At 46.5% G+C, this 22,792-nt stretch overlaps 1 protein-coding gene across 1 annotated transcript; it reads right to left on the reverse strand.

Moving 5' to 3' along the window:
• Positions 1-829: 829 nt before the first annotated feature.
• SUN3 (Sad1 and UNC84 domain containing 3) lies at positions 830-18,018 on the reverse strand. The gene is made up of 10 exons (XM_088018675.1): positions 17,897-18,018; positions 15,840-15,901; positions 13,690-13,793; positions 12,368-12,408; positions 11,044-11,209; positions 9,753-9,837; positions 9,043-9,158; positions 6,442-6,609; positions 1,805-1,897; positions 830-949 (listed from the first exon to the last, which is right to left on the reverse strand). Exons 1-10 carry the CDS (start codon positions 18,016-18,018, stop codon positions 830-832), a joined length of 1,077 nt encoding a protein of 358 aa, XP_087874801.1.
• Positions 18,019-22,792: the final 4,774 nt, after the last annotated feature.

Here is a 22,792-nt window from a genome sequence, read left to right on the forward strand (position 1 = left end):
TTGTATTTATGAATGAAGTCGATTTCTGTATGATAATTTTGTATCCACTACCTCCCTGCAGTTTCTCCTTGTTTTGTTTTGGGTTTTTTTTTTTGAAAGATTTTATTTTTTCATTTGAGAGAGAGAGAATGAGAGAAAGCACATGAGAGGGGGAGGGTCAGAGGGAGAAGCGGACCCCCCGCTGAGCAGGGAGCCCGATGCGGGACTCGATCCCGGGACTCCAGGATCATGAGCTGAGCCGAAGGCAGTCGCTTAACCAACTGAGCCACCCAGGCGCCCTCTCCTTGTTTATAACGTATCCCTTCATTGACTTTTACCGCGGTTCAAGGAATTCACCAAGCCATCTGCAGGTAGTCATGGTCAGACTTCCCCTCTAATTTTTACCTCCAATTTCTCTGGCTTACCTGGTTGCATTGACCGACGCCAGCAATCACCTCTACATCACTGTTATATATATGTATACGTCAGAGCAGTAACAGGGGACATCCATGCCTGGTGTGGTTATGGTCACATGAGTAAAGAAGGCAAAGAGGCAAAGATACTAGTATGAGAGACTCTAGAGTAATATCAGCTTCATTCCAAATACATACATTCTTTTCGGTGCTTCCACAGGATTCATCCTCAAGAGCAAAACTACCACCAGACCATTGCATTTATTTTCATATCTTTTACTAGTAAAACACATTCACATTTTATCGGCAGGTATGAACCACTTTTGAGTTTTCCCTCCCACGCCCGTTTGGATTCCTCTGAGTGAGGTGGATCTAAAGGAAGAAGAATAGTCCCATGTCCTGGACCTGTGGTCACGGCCGTCTGCACGGCTTCCTCTCTAGGGGTACTCTCCTGGGGTACCGTGGACCCGGAATCTATATAAACACGTGTACTTCGGGTGTCCCCAGTTGCTGAGGATTTTCAGTTTCACACATAATAAGGATTCAGAAACGCCATGCTGAAAATAAAGAAAAGATACAAATGAATGCCTTATACAGAAATCCATCTCCAAGAGTCCAAGCACCAAGGGGTGCTGATATAATGGGAAATTAGAACTCTTTCCTTCCTAACCAGTATTTTATTAGACACCCAGTCTCATGGAGGGGAAAATAGGTCCGGCTAAGTGCAGGGCTCATAAGAAGATGGTGCCCCCGGGTGGGAGCCGGAGAGAGACACGGATAAACCATCACATATGAGAAACTTTACAGGTTCATTCATTTCTAACACGCATATCGTTTTCAGCTCAGATTATCTCGGCATTGGCCAAGAAGTGTCATGTATTTCTAAATCTTCCTGCGCCTAATGACAAATAATGAAAATATATTTCATATACCTTAATGGCTTTCACGGGTTTTTTATGTCAACAGTTGGTATTTTTCCCCCATTTCCTCTTCCTAACACTCCTCAATGTCAGGAAGACAGATTTGACTCACATTGTCCGATATTTATTTTTTCTTCCTGAGCTCCTGTCTGCCTGCAGCCATCTCCATGGGAGATGACCTAGTGACCACTAATAGTATTGAGAGAACCCAATAGATAACGGAAGGACTGAGAAAATGAATATAGTAAAAGTTAAACAAAAATAGTAGCAAATGAGGAAGAATCAGGATTAGAACCCGCTCTGGTATTTGCCTGGTTTTTGGCATTAAAATCCATGTAGCACTTGGAGCTAAATATGGAAGCTGAGCCAAGCCTTCCTTAGCTCATACTTCTGTCATAATTATCCTCACACAACACTGTGCATCAACAACACCCACAGACCCGCCCGGGGTTGGAGTTTCTCACACCCCACGTTTTCCAGGGCGCTCATTACCTGCAGCTCGAATGTTTGAACGGTGCTTCCCATTTTGTTATATACGAACTGACCTAGGAATATTTCTTCTCCCTCACATTGTTTCAAGATGCCCTATGAAGGAAAGCAAGAGACAAGGGACTTCTTGAGTGGATGCTCGGCTAAAGAAACGGAGGCAGTTGTCTGTCCAGGTAGCAATAATTCACGAGACATCTTTGGTGGTCCACCAGGAGCACGGTGCTGTGGCAGGACCCGGTGCTGCCCTATACACCCAAGAGGTGTTTAACTTGGGGGCTTGTGAGGCAAGAGGAGGCTGACCATAGGTCTGATTGGATAATGATAGGTAGATAGATTGATCAGTTGATTGATAGATGATAGATAGATGATAGATAGATAGATAGATAGATAGATGATAGATAGATAGATAGATAGATAGATAGATAGATAGATAGATGATAGATAGATAGATGATAGATGATAGATAGATAGATAGATAGATAGATAGATAGATAGATAGATGATTGATAGATAGATAGATGATAGATAGATGATAGATAGATAGATAGATAGATAGAGACAGGGAACTAGAACAAATCCCAGCATTGACCCTGGCTCAGTAGCTGAATTTGCAGGTGGCATACTTTGAATAAAATAAGCACAATGTGAGGGGCGCCTGGGTGGCTCAGTCCTAGACACCCCACTCTTGATTTGGGCTCGGGTCATGCTCTGCACTCAGCGCGGAGTCTGCTTGACCCTCATCCTCCACCGCTCCCCGCTCCACTCTCTGTCTCAAATAAAAATAAATAAATAAAATCTTTAAAATACACCCCCACAAAATGAGTCCCCACGTTGACCCACGGTTTTCCGAAACGAGATAAATTTAATCCAACTACCAGACTTCAAGAACACAAATAACTCCATCCAAAAAGTAAGCTTTTGTTGACTGAAAGACCTTAGCGATATTTGTACACTCTTTCCCTTGAGCTTTTCCCTTCATCCTCTACCTTCAAAATGGAAGTTTTTGAGAGGAGACAGACCGGTGGAAATGAATTTATTTTGTGAATCTAAACTTTATCATTGGTGTCCTTAAATCATGGCAACACAATAATCAAAGAGTTCATTGGTACAATTGTTTGATAATGAAAATATTAATATGTAAACTTTATCAGAAGTTATTTTTAAGTAAACTCTACGTCCAACCTGGGCCTTGAACTCATAACCGCAAGATCAAGAGTCACATGCTCCACCAACTGAGCAGGCCAGGAGGTCCATCACAATTTATTAAAAGAATTGTCTACAGCATGACTACATAACGCAGCCACAATTGTATATTCATACAACTCAAAGCTCATACACAGCTGACCCTTAAACAACACGGGTTCAACCGTGTGAGTGCACACAGATGTGGATTTTTTGGACAAATACAGCAAGAACTGTAAGTCTATTTTCTCTTCCTAATGATTTTCTGAGTAGCCTTTTCTCTTCTCCAGCTTACTTTATTGTAAGAATACAGTATATATAATATATATATATTTTATTTTATTAATATATAACATATAAAATACGTGTTCATCGACTGTTACCAGTAAGACTTTTTACCATACTGTTTTATGGGTCAACAGTAAGCTGTTGGTAGTTAAGTTTTGGGGGTCAAATGTACGGGGGGTTTCAACTGTGTGGTAGGGGGTGCCCGCTGCAGTTCCTCTAGCTTTAATCTCATTGGTTCATAAATTGGCTAATATAAGAGAAAAATGATGAGAAGTGGTTTTTATTGCCTGAGGGGTTACCCATAAATCCCCTGTAATGAGCAACCGAGTGCGTCTCTCTGAGATGCGGTTCGAGCGGCTCAGCTCCAACCTCTGTCAGCCGCAGGTGTCAGCAGACAGCTACTGTGGGTGGTGGCAGGCCCCCATCAAAGGATAGTGGTTTCTTTTCTGTCTTGTGACCCAGAATCATGCCATTTACAGGCATTCAAAGAGTGCGCAAAGCAGGCTGAGCACCCATGTTTTAACTCCAAGCGCCCCCTCCAGATAGGGCCACCAAGGAGTTGAAGAAAGGCATAGAGCAACAGGGAACACCCGGGAACAGACAGTGAGATGAAAAGTCTGGCAAAAGCCAATTGGTGACTGGTGTAGTGGCCTGGAGCAAGAATGGACTATCCCGGCTTACGGGGCACCAGCAGCATGCTGATGTTGCCATTGCAAATTCCAAGAAGGACAGACACAAGGCCACGGGCTGGGGTGAGGGCAGGGTTTGCAGGGGGAGCGCATGTACCTATTGTCCCTGTGGGTGGTTGACCAAGCTGAAATCTGGGCACAAGGTTGCAAGATTCCTCCAGGGTCAACCTGCCCCGTATCATACTCTGGGGGTTCCAGAAGAATCGGCCCAAGCAGAGCACCCACTTGGCATCCACCACCTTGCATGCACAGCTTTTGGCTGGCTTTTTACCCTTTGGCTCTTAAATGCAACAGACAAGCATCACCAGACATGAGAGAAAAACACTTTTCCACAAATAGGAAAAGTGGTATTTGGGAATTAGGACACGGGAAGGAGCAGGAGAAAACACAACACAACTATAATTAATGTCTATTAATATCTTCCAGAGCTGAAAAGAAGATACTGCATCCATGAAGGAAGAAATTTAGACTCTAAAGAAAGGGAGTTATTTGCAGGGAAAAAAAAAAGTCTCAGAATAATCATGACAGCAGAAATGAAAAATTCCACATATGGGTTAGGATAAAAGTTGATAAAATCTTTCAGAGGGTGGAACAAAAAATGAAGGAAAATTAGAGAGAAAAGATTTTTTAAATACTAGATTAGATGATTAAGTCGAATCCCCAGGATGCAGACATGAAGTTCTGATCACATCGGAGCAGAAGGGCAGAGTGGGCCAGAGGGACATTTAAAAAAAAAAATAAAATAAAGAAGAAACTTGGAAATGATCTGACATGAAGGAACATAATGGCAGGATTTTTACCCTTTGGAAAAAAGAGGTGGGGAATGGTTTTGTGATAGGAATGTAGAAAAGTCAGCAAATTCAATTGAAACGAGGCATTCGTTTTGATGAATAGGAACATCAAACATTTTAACGAACAGGAACATCAAAGTCTTACACAAAGAAAATAGTATTCCAGTATACTATAGGGCTCAGTGAGAACACCCCCATTCACACAGTCACAGTGAAAACATTGCATATTGATTGAAAGGAAGATACGCCGTCTAGCAGTGTCTCCAACATGACACGCAGATGTACCACGTGACCTAGTAATTCTACGTCCAGATATAGACCCAAGAGAAATGAACACCGATGTCCACACAAAGACTTGGACACGTATATTTCCCGCACCGCTATTCATAATAGTCAAAAAAGAGGAAACAGCTCAAATGCCCATCAGCTGATGAGTGGATATATAAAACACAGTCTATCCACACAATGAAATATGTATTATTCAGCAATTTATTTATTTTTATATTTTTTAATTAAAAATTCTTTTTTATTTATTTGAGAGAATGAGAGGGAGGGAGGGAGAGGCAGAGAGACTCTTAAGCAGACTCCACACTGAATGCAGAGCCCAACGCAGGGCTCGATCCCAGGACCCTGAGATCACGACCCGAGCCGAAACCAAGAGCGGACGCTCAACCCACTGAGCCACCCAGGCGCCCCTATTACTCAGCAGTTTAAAAAATGAAGTGCAGTCACACGTTATAGAGCACAGAGGAGCCTCAAACACATGATGCTAGGTGGAAGGACCCTTTCACTGAAGACCACATATTATATGATTCCACTTACATGAAACGTCCGGAGTAGGCAACTCTGCAGAGACAAAGTAGGTCAGTGGTGCCGGGGGTGGGGGAGCGGGCTCAGCGATGAGAGCTGACAGCTAAGGAGAGCAAGTCTTCTTTGGGGGGCAAAAAAAATGTCCTAAAGTTGATCGTGGTGAGGGATACACAACTCTGTGAATATACATACTAAGAACCACCAACGTGAACACTTTAAGTAAGCGAATTGCTGGTATGTGAATGACCTCTCAATAAACTTGTTTATTAAAGAAAAGTAAGACCTAAAAATTGGGGGAGGATGGGACAGCCGTGGACGAGGACTGATCTTCATTTTTTATCAGAGGAAGTCAGTAGATTATAAGCAAAACTGAAAAATCAAAAAGTAAGAGTAGGGGCACTTAACTGGCTTGGTTGGTAGAGCACAGGACTCTTGAATTTGGGGTGGTGAGTTCGAGCCCCGCATTAGGCATAGAGATTACTTAAAAAAGAAGAAGTAACGGTAAAAGCAAATATGAAGGCAAGTGTACCGAAATGAGCAGCTAAAACGGTGGCCAAGTGGAAGCTTCTAGAAAGTAGAAACCTGGGACAAGAAGCCCTGGCACAAGAAAAAACTGTTTAGTTATAAGTATACAAGAATGCTGATTTTTTAACTGTGCACATATAGCTTTGATAAAAATAAAAAAAATAAGTAATAGAAATCATCTGGTTCAACCCTCTCTCTTTGTAGATGGCAAAGCAGAGGTAACGGAAAGAAGTGACTTTCTCACAGTGATAAAAATGGTTAGCTGCCCAGTTCAGGTGCCATTCCAGCGTCTGATTCCTTGCCAACCCCCTCTTAGTATAACCCACTCTGAACACAGATTCCGACTGCCTCTCACATAGACAGAAAATTCCTTGGGTGCGCTGGAGATGTTTCCTGAGGGAGACACCTTCTCCGAGATGTGCTCCATGGTAATGGCAGTTGGTGTGATCTTCCTGGCAAGCTTGATCAGGGCATGACCCTGGGAACCTGGGAAGGCCCAGCACTTCCCAGGGTGGACATCCGGCTGGAAAGAAAACACCGAGTTAATCTCTTATCGGGTTGTATAGATCCACCACTGCAATATTGGTCAGCAAATCACTATTGACCACAGATCTCGCTTATGCCTGTAATACGAAGGCATTGTGTGGGGTACATACCACACAGGAAAACTGCCAAGGTACCCAGGGGTTTGGTTGTTCTTCCAGAGCACATCAGACTTCGATCATTCAAAGCCTTTCATTATAGGATTATCTCTTATATGATTATCTAATTTATTTATTATGCATTTTCTTTTATTGCTCTAACTAGACTGTATGTTGCTAGAAGGCAGCCAGTTGGCATGAGTGGTGATAGCGTGCTGGTGGCAAAGACAATGATGGAAGTGATGGTAGAGATGGTAGTGGTGATGATGGTGGTGGAGGTGATGGTGGTGATGATGGTGATGGCGATGATGGCGATGGCGATGATGGCGGTGGTGATGATGGTGGTGGTGGAGGTGATGGTGGTGATGATGATGGTGGTGATGGTGGTGGTGGTAGTGGAGGTGATGGTGGTGATGGTGATGTGGTGGTGGTGATGGTGGTGGTGGTGGTGGTGGAGGTGATGGTGGTGATGATGGTGATGGTGGTGATGATGATGGTGGTGGTGATGATGGTGGTGGTGGAGGTGATGGTGGTGATGATGATGTTGGTGATGGTTTTGGTGGAGGTGATGGTGGTGATGATGGTGATGGCGATGATGGTGGTGGTGATGATGGTGGTGGTGGAGGTGATGGTGGTGATGATGATGGTGGTGATGGTGGTGGTGGAGGTGATGGTGGTGATGATGGTGATGGCGATGATGGTGGTGGTGATGATGGTGGTGGTGGAGGTGATGGTGGTGAGGATGATGGTGGTGATGGTGGTGGTGGAGGTGGTGGTGATGATGGTGGTGGTGGTGGTGGAGGTGATGGTTGTGATGGTGATGGCGATGATGGTGGTGGTGATGATGGTGGTGGTGGAGGTGATGGTGGTGATGATGATGGTGGTGATGGTGGTGGAGGTGATGGTGGTGACGGTGATGTGGTGGTGGTGATGGTGGTGGTGGTAGTGGTGATGGTGCTGATGGTGGTGGTGATGATGGTGGTGGTGGAGGTGATGGTGGTGATGATGATGGTGGTGATGGTGGTGGTGGAGGTGATGGTGGTGGAGGTGATGGTGGTGATGATGATGGTAGTAGTGGAGATGATGGTGGTGATGGTGATGTGGTGGTGGTGATGGTGGTGGTGGTAGTGGTGATGGTGCTGATGGTGGTGGTGGAGTTGGTGGTGAGGATGATGGTGGTGATGGTGGTGGTGGAGGTGGTGGTGATGATGGTGGTGGTGATGCTGATGGTGGTGGAGGTGATAATGGTGGTGGTGATGGAGGTGATGGTGGTGATGGTGATGCTGGAGGTGATGGTGGTGATGATAGTGGTGATGATGATGGTGGTGGTGGTGATGGTGGTGATGATGGTAGGGGTGATGGTGGTGATGGTGATGATGGTGGTGGTGATGAAGGTGATGATGATGATGGTGATGGTGGCGATGATGGTGGTGGTGGTGATGGTGGTGATGGTCAAAGCAGTGGTGATGGTAAGGAAGAAAAATGTACCATTTTCTAGATCTAGAGTCTGCAGTGAAATCTGTATTATTGCTTCTGAAGGTATTCCTACCTTGGAAATGGACTTCAGGTTTGTCGGTTGTAGTTAAGATCAGCCCTACCATCTGTTGATGTCTACCTATAGCCTTCTGGATTGAACTCATATGTTAGTGGAGATCGTATTTGGAAATGTCTCCTGTTACACTTGGACTCTGTAGGAATGTGTCAGTCTGGAGAGCGGGTGGTACAGTGCTGGCACTTAGGGGCGAGCACCTGGAGTTAATGTTTGTTGAAAGACTGAAGTTTTCAACTAAAGAGGGGGGCTGCAAGATCGACTTAAGGAAAAGATATGGAATGCAAACGTCCTATTTAAGAAGTAAATAATCTAGCTTACGGATTTTAAAATGATAAAAACAATTAATAATTAATCATTTAACTAATTTTAATAATTTATGAGTTTACTGCCCATAAAATAAGAAATAATTTATATAGTTTGATGACTATTAAAATGCAAGTAGGGGGGCACCCGAGTGGCTCAGTCAGTTAAGCGTCCTACTCTGATCTCGGCTCAGGTCATGATCTCAGGGCCGTGAGATCAAGCCCCGCGTCAGGCTCTGCGCTCAGCGTGGAGTCTGCTTGAGATTCTCTCTCTCTCCCTCTGTCCCTCCCCTTCCTTCCCCCCAAAATAATAAAATAAAATAAAATAAAATGCAAGGTGATGGTTTCAGGTTCTGTGACAAATTCAGAGTGGCCTCCATTGTGGGTGTTAATATTTTCATGATAAATAATATGAACAAAATCCTCAAATATAAATAGATTCCTCTTAGTCTAGCTTCTACCTGGAGAATAATATCTGGAGGCATTTCGTAAGTTAAGAAACCGATCCCATGCCAGTGAAGTTTTGCTTTATTATTTTTGTAACTTTCCGAGGTCCCAGCTTCAATGACAGAAGCCCCTGCAAAGAGAAAATAATATTTTAAATAAACAATTACACATCTCAAGACACATCATTTATATTTTCACAAGGTTGTTAGAATAGCGTTCCCAGGCAAATTGCCAGTAAGGTGACGTTCACACTCGGGCATCGGTAGGGGGAGAACAGCTTCCCGCTCTCATTACTGCTGAGACTTTGTCACTTTGAGAAAACGTGTGGTTTTCTTGCTCCGTGTGGTTTCATAGCATTTCCGAAACTGGTACTGAATGAATTCCAGAACACTTGATTCAGAGGGGGAAATATGATGTGGACTGTGTTTATTACCTCAACAGACGTGTGGACGCCCATATTTTAACAACTCATGTAATGAGACTTTTAAATCAGCCCAACGTACTTAAAAACAAAAAAGGCATAAAAACCAACAATGTCAGGGGCTCAGTCAGTAGAACATGCAACTCTTGATCTCCGGGTTGTGAGTTCGAGCCCCACACTGGGTGTAGAGATGACTTAAAAATAAAGAAATTTAAAAATCTTTAAAAAATAAAAAAAAAATAGAAAATCAAATATAAAGAATACGGACCACTTGGGAGCATTAACTTTTCGGTTTTTACTCACCTGCTGATTTAAGGGCATAGTCGGCCATTTGGACTTGGTCCTCTCTCAACTTTTTAAGGACATAATTTACCAAGTTTGACATTTCCTGTAAAAATATTAGAAAGAGTTCTCTGTTAACAATCTCGGCTAACTTCTTGGGTTTTGACAATTCACTTTGTAGACTTGCAGCTAAGCACCATAATCTGCAAAATACAAACGGTGAACATTGAGGAACTACACAGAGCCAGGTGCTGCGCCCGGATTTCTAATGCCCTGCACAGCCCCGAGGGGTCGCCATTCTCCAGGTCACTGGGGCATGTCCAGATGCCCCCCAGTCCCAGCAAGGTTGGAGCCAAGGCCCCTTCGGAAGCCCTAACGACCCCCCATCACGCTCTGCAGTGAGGTGGTCACACGAGGTTGTGCATGCCACCTGCTGGGTCCCCCCGCTTCATTCGCGTCTCTGTTTAGTAATAAAGACTTGATCATTCTGTAGGTATCTGGGCATCAGGCCTTTTACATGGAGTTCATGACTGCTTCTGAGAAAGTATCCATCCTTGGGGCGCCTGGGTGGCTCAGTCGGTTAAGCACCTGCCTTCAGCTCAGGTCATGATCCCAGGGTCCTGAAAATAAGCAAGGGGTCTGCTTCTCCTCCCGCTCCCCCGGCTGACTCTCTCTCTCTCTCTCTCTCAAATAAATAAATAAAATTAAAAAAAAAGAAGAAAACATCCATCCTTTGAGTTAATACTGGCTTCTTAAGGACGTTCTGATTCTAAGAAAGCAAGTGTCCTAGAGGACCCACCGTTCCAGTTCTGACTCGGACCCTTGTCCCGGGGCCCTGACAGTACAGGGCCCGGAAGGCAGGAGGTGTCAGGGTGAGGTTTCTGTGTGCTTCAGGAAATAGGCATTAAGGGAAGAAGAGAAGCTAGTGTGGGAGACGGGGAAAAGCAGCCAAGCTCATTGGCCTCCAGCAGCATGTGCCCTGATCGGGTGCTGATGAGGTCAAGGGCGCTAGCTTCGGCTCCGTGAATAAAAATATTCTGCTCTGTAAGTGTTCAGAGGCTGCATTTCTGAATGATCTTCTGCGTGTCTTACGGGAAAATAAAACGGCGTCGGGTACTGACTCGGGCGGGAAGTCCGTCAGATGGCAAGGCTTCTCTGTGACACAGGGATCGCAGGCAAGCGGGTTCCCAGGGCAAGCTTTCTTGAGGTAAGCTCCTGTCAGGGAGAACCTTCCGGAGGAGGACAAAGCATCCAGTGCTTGAGTTTTCTGCTCCCAGAAGCCATGCAAGGCGACCCTCCCAAGCGCCCTTACCTCGTCAGCAGCCTCCAAGGGCTCCTCGTCCTCATCTCTGTCCATGTTCCAGCTGTAATTGTGCAGACCGTCCCGCGTATCTCTAAGCAGTGCCTTCAGAACATCTATTTGTTCAATTAAAAATAGAATTTCACGGAAGTTGTTCTCCAGAGTCTGGCTTTCCTTCCTGTAAAGGGAGACCCCCTGAGTGAAGGGAGAGAGACTGGGCTTCCTGCCACGGGCTGGGCTTCAGAAGCAGCCCCGGGAAGAGGCTGCTGCAGGAGAGGCCAGGTCTTGAGAGAGGCAGTCGGGGACGCCCCTTGGTCTAAAGCGCCGCCCGTCACTCCCTACGAACAGCAAGGACATTCAGGGCAAGAAGCTTCCAGAGGGTGTCCCAATGCTTGGGGCGTGCTCTACGCAGGCAAGTAGGGCTTCTCCAACCTTATGCGTCCCTGGGCCCTCCCTGGGGGCTCTGCTACCCTGACCGGAGCCTGCATGACTTCACAGCGTGAAGCCTAAATCCCCATGGGCCACCTTGTTCCCTTGTTCAAATGGGGAACACCCTGTATTTCCAGTGGGGTATGGAGCAGGGGTTTCATCCTGAGCCCTTGAGGTCCTATGGATGAGGCTCAGGCAAGGAGGGTGGCTGGAGGCTGCGTGGCTGGAGATTACAGCTGGGGACAGCCACCTGTCCCTGCTGACAGCAGGAGGGTGCAAGACGTTGTTTTCGCAGAATGGCTTCTGCCGCTTGGACAGTTTGAAAATTACTGGCGGACACAACGAGTACGTGTCAAGCCAGCAGGTGTTTCTTTCGGTTGAAAAATGTAAGCACCACTCACCTATGACTTTCTTCTCCCCCCCCCCCGCCCAGTTTGTAAAACAATACAGGTTCAAGTTTTGGCAAATACAAAACTCTTCAAGAGATAAACACTGCTGCATTTCTGTGTGCTTTTAACAGTTTTTATTCCATGAGAAAAACCAGGAACAAAATACAGATGCTGTTTGTGATCTTGTGTCCTGCTGCACTTCCCGGGTACTAGATACATTATTAGGTATTATAATCATTAAATATTTACATTATTCATTATTACAGTTATTGCGAAGGCTTCATAATTCCCCATTACACGGATATCCTCAAACGTATTTAACCGTTGGCTTGTTTTTCTTCTCCAAGCCGTTTTCATTTTCTTAAATCATAACTCATCTGGAAAGCACGGCTCAGTGTCTATTACCTTAAAGAATGAGCCCCAGAAGTGGGAGTGATTTTAGTTTTATGGTTTTAGAAAAACATTCCACTGCTGGAGTCACACCAGCAAAGTCCCCCGAATCAGAAAACCTCACTCACTTTAAAAGCTCCAGTTGTTCTTTTGGCGTCCGAAGTCTGGCCTGGAAGAAACCAAAGGACCCCAATCATTCGGCATCCTGCCTAGTCAAGCAGAGTTAGTGTTCTTATTCGTAAAGGGGAAAGAAATCACACTTGCACCTGGATAGACATACATACGTGACACGGGGGGACGCCGAGTGTCCTCTAAGACACCTGCATGTCTGTCTGCCTTCCTGCAAATGGTTACATTTTGTGGGGATGAAGCAACATCCAAATCCGAAAGTGACAACCGGAGTCTAAGAGGGGCTGTTTCTCAAGGGAGTGAAAGTGCTGGGGCGTCTGGGCGGCTCAGTGGGTTCAGTGTCTGCCTCCAGCTCGGGTCATGATCACAAGGTCCCGGGATGGAACCCCACATCGGGCTCTCTGCTCAGCAGGGAGCCTGCTTCTCCCTCCACCTGCCGATCCCTCTCTCTCTCCCTCTGTGTGAGCTCTTTCTCTCTCTCTCTGCCTCAAATAAATAAATGAAATCTTTAAAAAGATATCTAAAGAGAAGGGAATGCTGTTTAAAATCAGTTGTTAATTGAATAAAAACAGCTTCTATTGCCCATAGCTACTGTAGCTCAAGTCTAAAGGCTGCTTGGAGGCAGAATTTCTTCGTCTTTGGGGGTCTCCACTCTTTCTCTCTTAAGACCTTCAACTGATTGGGTGAGGCCCACCCAGACTACGTTGGCTAATTTGCTTTACTCAAAGCCTACCAGTTTAATGTTAATCACATCAAAAAATGCCTTCACAGCAACATCTAGAACTAGTGTTTGACCAAACGTCTGGGCACCTAGCCTAGTGAAGGTGACCCCTAGAATTAGCCATCGTAATAGGGGTAAGCCTCCAAAGTCCTAGCTCATTCCAGCATCACCTGAAAACTCTAAAGTCCATAGCCTCGTCTAAGTAGCACCCAAGTCCGATATGGGTTAAGATCCCAGATAAGATTCATCCTGAAGCTAATTCCCCCCCAGCTGTGAGGCTATGAAACCAAACACGTGATGTGCTAAATACAGGGATGAGACAGGTGGAGTATAGACATCCTCATTGCAAAAGGAAGAAACAGAGAAGACAAAAGGTTCACAAACATTCAGTCTATGGTAGGAGCCTGCCGGGATCAGAGGCTGGAGAGGATTTGTAGGTCAAATTGTAGCTTCGCTTCGTCATAAAACCGCTTAATAGGACCCTGGTCCCTACGCTAATTCCATTAGATATTCACATGCAAAACAAAGGTAACACACTGCAAGTTGGAGCATGTTAAATTTTAAACGAGTGACATACAAAATGACTTAACAAGACATCACCTGGTAATTATAAAGCCTCGAACCGTATTCTGCAATTAGAGCGTAAAATTGTCTGGATTTCTGAGGAAACTCCGTTTCGTTAAGCCACATGTGATTGCCAAGTCCTGTTAAAGAAAAGACCAACTCTGATGGAAGAGTCTGTCTGCAAGCATTTATGATCGTCTACATGTATGTTCTCTAAAGATTTTTAAGTCATCTCTCCACCCAACGTGGGGCTTGAACTCATGACACTGAGATCAAGAGCCGCGCGCTCCTCCGACGGAGCCGGCCGGGTGCCCTGATATGTTACATGCATTGATAAGAATTTCTCTAAGCATGAAGGATACATACACTCTTAAATAGAATATCAGAATCTTGGGTGACAATATGGAAAATGGCAATATTGGGTGCTTAACAAAATCAGGTCTCCATTGAAATGTTCATATGCGGGCAAAGACGAACAGGATCTGCTTTTGTTGGACTCTGACATCTAATCCCAAACTTACAGCAACCAGAGGACTGAAGAAAAGCAGATTATCGTTAAGAGTATGGGATTCCTGCTCCCCTGCCTGCCATCCCTCGGTCCCCAGCATGGTGGCAGGGACTGGGAGCACGGGGGAGGGGATGGGAGTGCACATTGCTCATGCAGCTTGCTGGTTTCAGGGGGCTAATGCAGACTTGTTCTTAATCTACAGTGACTGGGAGTTTTGAACCTCCTGGTGTTCCCACCCCCTTGGGCTAGAAGGGTTTTCTGGGAGGCTGTGATATCTGGCGAAAGATGGGAGCCCGGGTGGCTCAGTGATGGAGCGTCTCCCTTCGGCTCAGGTCATGATCTCTGGGTCCTGGGATCGAGCCCCAGGTTGGGCTCCCTGTCAGTGGGGAGTCTGCTTCTCCCTCTCCCTCTGCCCCTCCACCCCGGCTCATGCTCTCTCTCTCTCTCTCTCTCTCTCTCTCTCTCTTGCTCTCAAATAAATAAATTGTATCTTTGAAAAAAAAAAAAACTTAAGGACATAAATTGGCCTTCCCCACCTGGGCAAAGAATAGGGCATGGGGCAAGGGGCAGACAGACCCAAAGCATGGGAGGGAGAAATCAGAGGAGGAAGTCCCTTGTGGGAATAGGGCTTGGAAGGGAAAAGAGAAGGTAACACGCATATCCGGAACTGGATGCATGTTCAGAAGAGATCATAGAGAGGATCCCGGGCTTGCATGTCAGGTGGCTCTGTGGGCTCTGTGTGAGCCAGAGGTGAAGGTTAAAGCAGAGTCGTGGGTGGCCCAGCTTTAGCCCTGAAAGAGTGCCCAGCGTAGTGTCACAGGATCAAGACTCGGAGAGTCCCCATTCTTCCCTCTCTGTCTCCCCCTCGATGACTCCAGGAAGTCTCTGTCAGGTCACCAGCTGACCACTGAGATGGCAAACAGTGACCGTCAGTAAAAAATGACTACAGCCCTCAATGAGGACTAACAGCAATCTCTGGGAAAGGGGAAAAAAATCTGACTTCCAGAGTTACCATATTAAAATATTGAAATGCCCCGTTTCCAGCACAAAATTACAAGGCACACAAAGAAACAAGTGAGTATGGCCCATTTAAGGGAAAAAAAAATGGACTGAAACCATCCCTGAAGAAGTCCAAACACTGGACAGATAGGTAAAAACTTTATTTAAAAAAAAAAACGTTTTATTTATTTACTGAGAGAGAGAGAGAGAGAGAGAGAGAGAGAGAGAGAGAACTCATGCGCCCATGCGGGCGGGGGGTGGGGGAAGGCAGAGGAAGAGGGAGAATCTCAAGCCCACTCCCCTCTGAGCATAGAGCCCAATGCAGGGCTCAATCCCACAACCCTGAGATCATGACCTGGGCTGAAACCAAGAGTCAGATGCTTAACGGACTGAGCCACCCAGATTGGAACCTTGATTTTACTGGGCACTCTGTGCTTCAAGTCATCTATATATTAAAGAGCAATTTTCCACGTGCTAGGGGGCGCGACGTGGGATATTGGCAGTCAGAAACCTGCAAACGGCACGTTCAGCCATTTCTTCAGCCCCCTGGGGATCAGCGAGAGGCTTTTGTGCCGTCTATCTGGGACATTTATTTCTTTCCAGAACTTTCTCTGGCATTTCCACAGAGATCCCCCTCCCTACACAGAAACATCCTGAGACATGGCCTTAAGGACCTTACCTATAAGAAGAAGGGTCAATATAGACACCGTGCTTATGACAATCTTCCACGACTGGGTTAACCTAAAGAGAAGAAAAACAAGAAGAGCGTAAGGGTCCACCACCAGCAACCGGTACTTTGAACATGAGACTAACCACGACAACCAAGTCCACAAACGTGCTCCTTCTAGGCTGAGTCTGAGAACTAACTCACTTCCTAACCGAATTTGACTCCAGAGAAAACAGTTTCTGGGGTGGAGTATTTACACACTCAGACGTCCCACCCCTCAGGTCACACGCGTTACGGTTGTGCTGGGGTTTACGTCTCGTGTACGCCCCAGTGTTTTCATGTGTGTGTAATAGATGCTTACAAAGGATGTAACAGAAAGGGTTATCCTTGTGGTCTGAAGGCAGAAGGAGACGAGCTTAGAGTCTGATTTCATGGAAATTAGGTACTGGGTGACTCGGTCGGTTAAGGTCCGTCCGACTCTTGGTTTTGGCTCAGGTCTTTTTTTTTTTTTTAAAGATTTTATTTATTTGACAGAGAGAGAGAGAGGGAGAGAGAGCATGAGCAGGGGGAGAGGCAGAGGGAGAAGGAGAAGCAGACTCCCCGCTGAGCAGGGAGCCCGATGCGGGACTCGATCCCAGGACCCTGGGATCATGACCTGAGCCGAAGGCAGACGCTTAATGGACTGAGCCACCTGGGAGCCCCGTCGGCTTAGGTCTTGATCTCAGGGTCGTGAGATAGAGCCCCGCGTTGGGCTCCACCCTAGGTGAGGAGCCTACTTTAAAAAAAGAAATGATTAACAACTATCTGATGAAGTTCTTTAAATAATCATAACACTTCCCTTCACTTTTGCTTGCAGTCTACCCTCTACACAGAAGAAGACACAAATCCTAACCGCCTGACTCAATGGACTTTTACAGGGTGAACACACCCGTGTCACCTCAGCAACAACGGGCAAAAGCCCCCCCCCAAAACCCCATCAGACCCTGCGCTTTCCATCCCAAAGGTCACCTCTGTCCTGACCCAGAAGCTTTTCCCGATTCTTTGCCCTCAGAGGGAGGTGTATCTTGAAAGCACATCCTCCGTAAATATTATTTCTTGGTCACGTGTGGGGTCCACTGCCTAAAGAGAGTTATTCAAAGGTGCATTTACAGCCCGGGTGAGCCCTCCCGATGGGCTGCATGAAATAAAAAGGACCACATGCAAATGTTCGGCAAAGGTTACTTCTGTTTTTTGATAAAACCCTGGCTGTCAGCCTCTGCACTTTAAAGCCCCTTGGATGCCTTTGCATGAACTGTGGGACCCTGTCTTCTGCGGGGAGCATGTTTTGCTCCTTTAGATTGGGACAGTCCAATTCCTCTTCTTGTATCATGACAAATGATAACAAAACTTTGTAACCCTCCCTCGTTTGTATGGGCAGGTTTGTTTCCGTGCAAGGGCTCTTCTGGTACCACTCATGTGGCTATTCTGTGACTTTTCATTTTTGTTTTCCCAGCAGGCGGAGCAGAGGGGACAGGGGAGGGGGGCTGGGGTCTTTGCCCTCCTTCCTCCCCCCCTCCCCCCACCCCGCCCTCGGTGGGCAGGGATTCTCTGCGGCCTCCTTCTGGCCAATCCACACCTGCTCTGACAACAGGACACAGTTATTGGCTCCAAATGCGTGCCCACTAACCGTGCAGTCATTTGTCACCCAAGGATGCGCTCAACGCACTCTGTGTCGGGGTGTCCTCAACCGCGGGGCTAAGCACCATAAATCACAGAGAACGGACAAGCTAGGTAAAGAGGGGAATAATCCGCAAATCCGTCAAGTAGAATAGTAATCTTGCTGCTGCTGAGGTTCATTCTTCTTTAAAGGTGGCTTCTGGTTCACAATCCTTGTGCCCCGTGGTCTTGAATGAGTCAAAGTACCCCCGGCGTGGTGATCAAGAGACACCTGCCAGGAAAGTGTTAGGAAATGACTTTCTCTCAAAAGGAGAAAGGCTTTTTGGGGGCTATTTTCCAAGTAAACAGAGCACGTCTGGCCCGCGGCACGTATGTATCCGATCTGATAGCGATTGTTCTTCAGAGTTACGTACCCGTTGGCGTCAGGGTTCCCGTGCTCCGAGAGCAGGCTGCTAAAACTGGCGCTGTTGCTGGCTTCCTCAGAATGACCTCTAAAAAACCTGGCGGCCCTTCTCGGCTTCGGCCTTCCACTCATTTCCCCCCACGAGGTAGCAAAGAGCTGGGAGGAGGAAGAAGAGCATCCGTGTGCTCTTTGCTATTTTAGGGAAAGCACGACGCCCTACAGAGAGGATCTGGGGTTGCTTTCTTGTCTTACTTCCCGGGTGTTTCTCCTTCGAGGGGGAAACTGTGAGTGAGCGAATCTGGAACCGCTGCAGACCCCTCTGTTGCATCACCTTCTGTGACGCATCACAATGGAAACCCCACCCCATGGCAGGTGGGGCACCTGCGGCCGCCTCTCGGGCCCGCACCTCGTCCTGAACGCGCGTGTTCATGCTTCATTGTAACACCTTCTGCATGGCCCGCAGGTCCTGCCAAGGCTCCCCCTGTACCCAGCTCTCCGCTGTCACAAACCAGGGGTTTGCTGCGTCCCCTTCACAAGTGAAATACCACGGAGACCATGGGAGACCCCAACATATCGCTCCCCAATGTTACTCTTGTCCCTTCTTTCCCACAGGGAACTATGATCTGGAAGTTGTTATATGGAATTCCCACGTATTTTTAAATATTTTAGCACCGATATATGTGTCCATACAGAACACAATATTGTGTATTTGCTTTCGACCGAAACGCCTTTCCTCCGTTTTCCCCCGTTGTCTTGGGATGTTTTCACTCCAGCTCGCTCGCTCTCACGGCTGCGCAGTATTCGATGATATATTTTATCACATACACGTCACAGTCATTTACCTGCTCTTGTACGGATGCACGCTGAGGCTGCTTTTAGTTCTGCAGCAACACAAAGAATGGCCAACGCCCATTCTTGTGCGTGTCTCGTGCACACCCTTCGCCAGGGCCCCTCCGAGGAGAGAGTTTATTGGGTATACGGGTCCGTGGGTGACAGCTTTGGAGCATGACTCACTGGTGCGTGAAGCAGGTGGCTGCTGATGGGGATGACGAGGATTCTGCCTCGTGCATTCCTGTGTGTGGGCCTGCCCATGTCTGTGCGTTTGTGTGTGTACACAGTGTGTGCACGTGTGTGTCTCTGTGTGCATAGCGTGTGTGCAAGTACACGTGCGTATCTGTGTGCACACGTCTGCGTGTGTGCAAGTACACGTGCGTGTGTATCTGTGTGCACGTGCCTGCGTGTGTGCAAGTACACGTGCGTGTGTATCTGTGTGCACATGTCTGCGTGTGTGCGTGCGTGCACACGTGTGTGCGCGCCTGTGTGTGTATGTGACAGTTTGGTCTTTATCCTCTCACAATTTTGAATATTTCCTCTCTCCCTCTTTGGTGTTCCTCAGTTTCAGTTCGATTCACCGAAGTGTGATATTAGTGCTCATTGTTCTGACTCGGCTACTTTAAAGGTCCATTTGGGCGCTCATGCATTTCCTCAGTTCTGGAGTATTTCCCCCCCTTCAGTTCTTCAAACGCTGCTTCGCTGCCAGAGTCTCTGGTTTCTCGTGATGCCCACCGAGCGACATTGTGAAGTCTTTGGATCTACTTTCCCCATAGCTCACTGCCACGTTATAGTTGGTGTTTTTGTGAGTTTCTCCCCTCCTTTTATCTATGCTGGTGTCAGGGTGAATTCATAAGTGCTACTTTACAATTCGCGGATCTGCTCTTTGACCCTGTGAGGTCCGGATCTATCTCAAGAAATCCCAGCGCGTCTCCTTTACTGCCTCATCGTCCCAAACTCAACGGGGACAGAATGGAGCAGAGGAATGCGCTTTCTCAGTGCCACACTCTGACCCCCGCTGCGGGCTGTCCTGCCTCCCACCTTCTTGTTTCTTTTCAAGGCTATGGAATGCGCATACAATGACATACTTATGTAAAATGTGGTTATGAACAAATACATAAATGTGTCTGTGTGTATCTACAAATATACTCATCTCTTCACATTGTGGACTTGGTGGCTGACCGTACACCATGTTCTGCAACTTGCTTTTTTCCCTTAAAACATCTAGCTTAGAAGTCCTCCCGACTCACTTGGAGGTGACCTTCCCCAGTCTTTCATGGCTGCATGTTGTTTTCCGAGGGCCGAAATCTGTCCAACCTGCCCCATACTGATGAGCCGTTTTTAAATTTTTTATTATTTTTTAAAAGATTTTATTTATTTATTTGTCATAGAGAGAGAGAGCACAAGTAGGGTGAGCAGCAGGGGGAGAGGGAGAAGCAGGCTCCCCACTGAGCAGGGAGCCCGATGTGGGACTTGATCCCAGGACCCCGAGAACATGACCTGAGCCAAAGGCAGATGCTTAACCGACTGAGCCAACCAGGCACCCCAACGAGCATTTTTTAAAAAAGATTTTGTTTATTTATTTATTTATTTATTTATTTACACAGCGTGCTCAGGGGGAGGGGCAGAGGAAGAGAGAATCTCAAGCAGACTCCACACTAAGCACAGAGCTGGATGCTGGGCTCGATCTCACAACCCTGAGATCATGACCTGAGCTGAAATCAAGAGTCGGACACTTAACTGACTGAGCCACCCCAACACCCCTGATGAGCATTTTGACATAGAAAACAGCATGTAATAAATAACTGTGAGCTTATGTTATTCTGCAGCTGCCGATAAAATAGACACTTAAGAAGATATACCCTTTCTTCTCCCGGCTAAGACCCTTGTTCTCCTGGGATCTGCTTTTTTGGTCTCTCAGGTTTTGTTTCATCTCTTCCTTCTTTTGTTTGAAAATTTGTTTTTTTTTAAAGTCAATATCAGTCCTTCATTTATTTCTCTAAGGGTTGTGTACTTATTTTTATTTTTTTAATCCTCTTTTTTAAATATTTTATTTATTTCAGAGAGAGAGAGCAGGAGCACGTTTGGGCTGGGGAGGCAGAAGGACAAACGGACTCCCCGCTGAGCAGGGAGCCCAATGTGGGGCTCGATCCCAGGACCCTGAGATCATGACCTGAACTAAAACCAAGAGTCGGACACTTAACCAACTACACCACCCAGGCGCCCCTCATATTAGATTATTATTATTAAATTTAAAAAAACCCACTCAGTTTAGTAATCCCTCCTGTTGGTGAGGCTCTGGTGTAAAAAGTATGCCCCCTGATGGAGAGGGGGCCGATGGAGTCCTGCGAGAGGAGGTCTAGGGAAGGGAATTGTCCAGACCTTTTAGCTGCTTCAGGTTGGATATGTAACAAGGATGGGCAAAAGCGGAAATGAACACGTGTCCTGGGAGTTGAAATAAATCCGCTCAGTCAATAACAGGGGTAAACCAAGAGAGAGGAGACAGGCGGGAGAGGTTCAAGGGCTTTGAGAAATCAGAATTTGTACTCAACTGCATTTTTTTCCTTTTCTCAAAATACTCCTGAGCAGGAGCTATCTATATAAGATATATCTATAATAAGATGTCTATATACATGATACGTAATATATAAAATCTTATATATGGTATGATAAGATATATGTAATAAATGAGGATATCTATATATAGATAGGCATATAAGATATACGTAGGAAGGGAGCCTGGGTGGCTCAGTCGGTTAAGCTCTGCCTTCAGCTCAGGTCATGATCTCAGGGTCTTGGGATCGAACCCCACGTGGGGCTCCCTACTGACTGGGGAGCCTGCTTCTCCTTCTGCCCCTCCCCCCTGCTCATGCACCCGCTTGCTCTGTCTCTCTCAATGAATAAATTAAAAAATCTACACTTTTTTCTAAACATCTACAAATAAAACCGCATAAAATGTGCATCAAGTGGAATTGTGTGTGAGGACGTTTGGATCCTTCTAAACACTGAGAACTGTTATGGCACAGAAAGCCCACCGTGATAAAGGGTAGGAAATGAGATCTGCTCGTTCTCAGCTGATTACCCTGCCTCACCTTTTCATCTGCACTGCGCCCTACCTAGATTCTTATTTGACCTGACATCTGCAAACACTGCTTTCAAGCACACTCCGGAAGCAGGAACTTTCTCCTAAGGGAGTGATCGCTCTTCATGGTTGGAATTATGAGCAAGAGAAATTCAATTTTCGAGTTATGACTTCCATTCCAAAGAAGGTCCTCAACTTGGGTGAGTTCTGTCCTTTTCTATTAACCCAGTTCATAAACAGAAAAAGATACTCGCTAGGACCACTGCAGTTACTAGGATCAACTATGCTATTCCAGTCTGTTCATTCATTCATTCATTGTAAATTTTTAAAAAAATTCTAATGCCAGTGTGTTACCATAGTGTTGCATTGGTCTCAGGTGCACTACGATCCACTATTCTCAGAAACAACCTTCTCTGGACCCTACAATCCCCTAGGCAGACGAGGCTGTGACTTACACAAAAGGAAGCCCGTTATTCTTGGTGAGAGCCTAAGCGCCTCTACCCACAGTGGGACAAACCCATGACATTGCAACCTGGAAAACTCATCAGGCTCTTATCTGAGAGCCGGGTAAACAACAGAGTCAGGGTTTCTTCCGGTCGCAAGAGCTATGGTCTCTCCACCCGGTCCCAGCCCCGGCACCTGTGCAGATGCCCAAGCCAGCCAGGCCGGAAGTCCGCACTGAAGTCAAGTGTTTGGTAGAAATCTGAACGCACTTTCCCAGAAACATGGCCAAACTGTCTCTCCATTTACAAACACAGAAATAGGGGCGCCTGGGTGGCTCAGATGGTTAAGCGTCTGCCTTCGGCTCAGGTCATGATCCCGGGGTCCTGGGATCGAGCCCCGCATTGGGCTCCCCGCTCAGCGGGGAGTCTGCTTCTCCCTCTGCCTCTGCCTCTCTCTCTCTCCCCGACTCTCCTGAATAAATAAATAAAACATTTAAAACAAACAAACAAACACAGAAATACTCCTGAAAACATATGGTATGAGGAAGGA

This window comes from Eumetopias jubatus, unplaced genomic scaffold, assembly GCF_037043125.1.
Source record: "Eumetopias jubatus isolate StellerSeaLion01/CBP00866 unplaced genomic scaffold, mEumJub1_p1.0 scaffold_14, whole genome shotgun sequence".
Taxonomy (NCBI): Eukaryota; Metazoa; Chordata; class Mammalia; order Carnivora; family Otariidae; genus Eumetopias; species Eumetopias jubatus.

What these genes read in the sequence shown, in the direction of transcription:
- SUN3 (XM_088018675.1), bottom strand. Translation starts at nt 18,018, where the DNA reads ATGAGTGGAAGGCCGAAGCCGAGAAGGGCCGCCAGGTTTTTTAGAGGT. An exon ending in CTATGCCCTTAAATCAGCAG is followed by an intron (nt 9,159 to 9,752) that starts GTGAGTAAAAAC and finishes TTCTCTTTGCAG; the next exon opens with GGGCTTCTGTCATTGAAGCT. An exon ending in TTCAAACATTCGAGCTGCAG is followed by an intron (nt 950 to 1,804) that starts GTAATGAGCGCC and finishes CTTTATTTTCAG; the next exon opens with CATGGCGTTTCTGAATCCTT.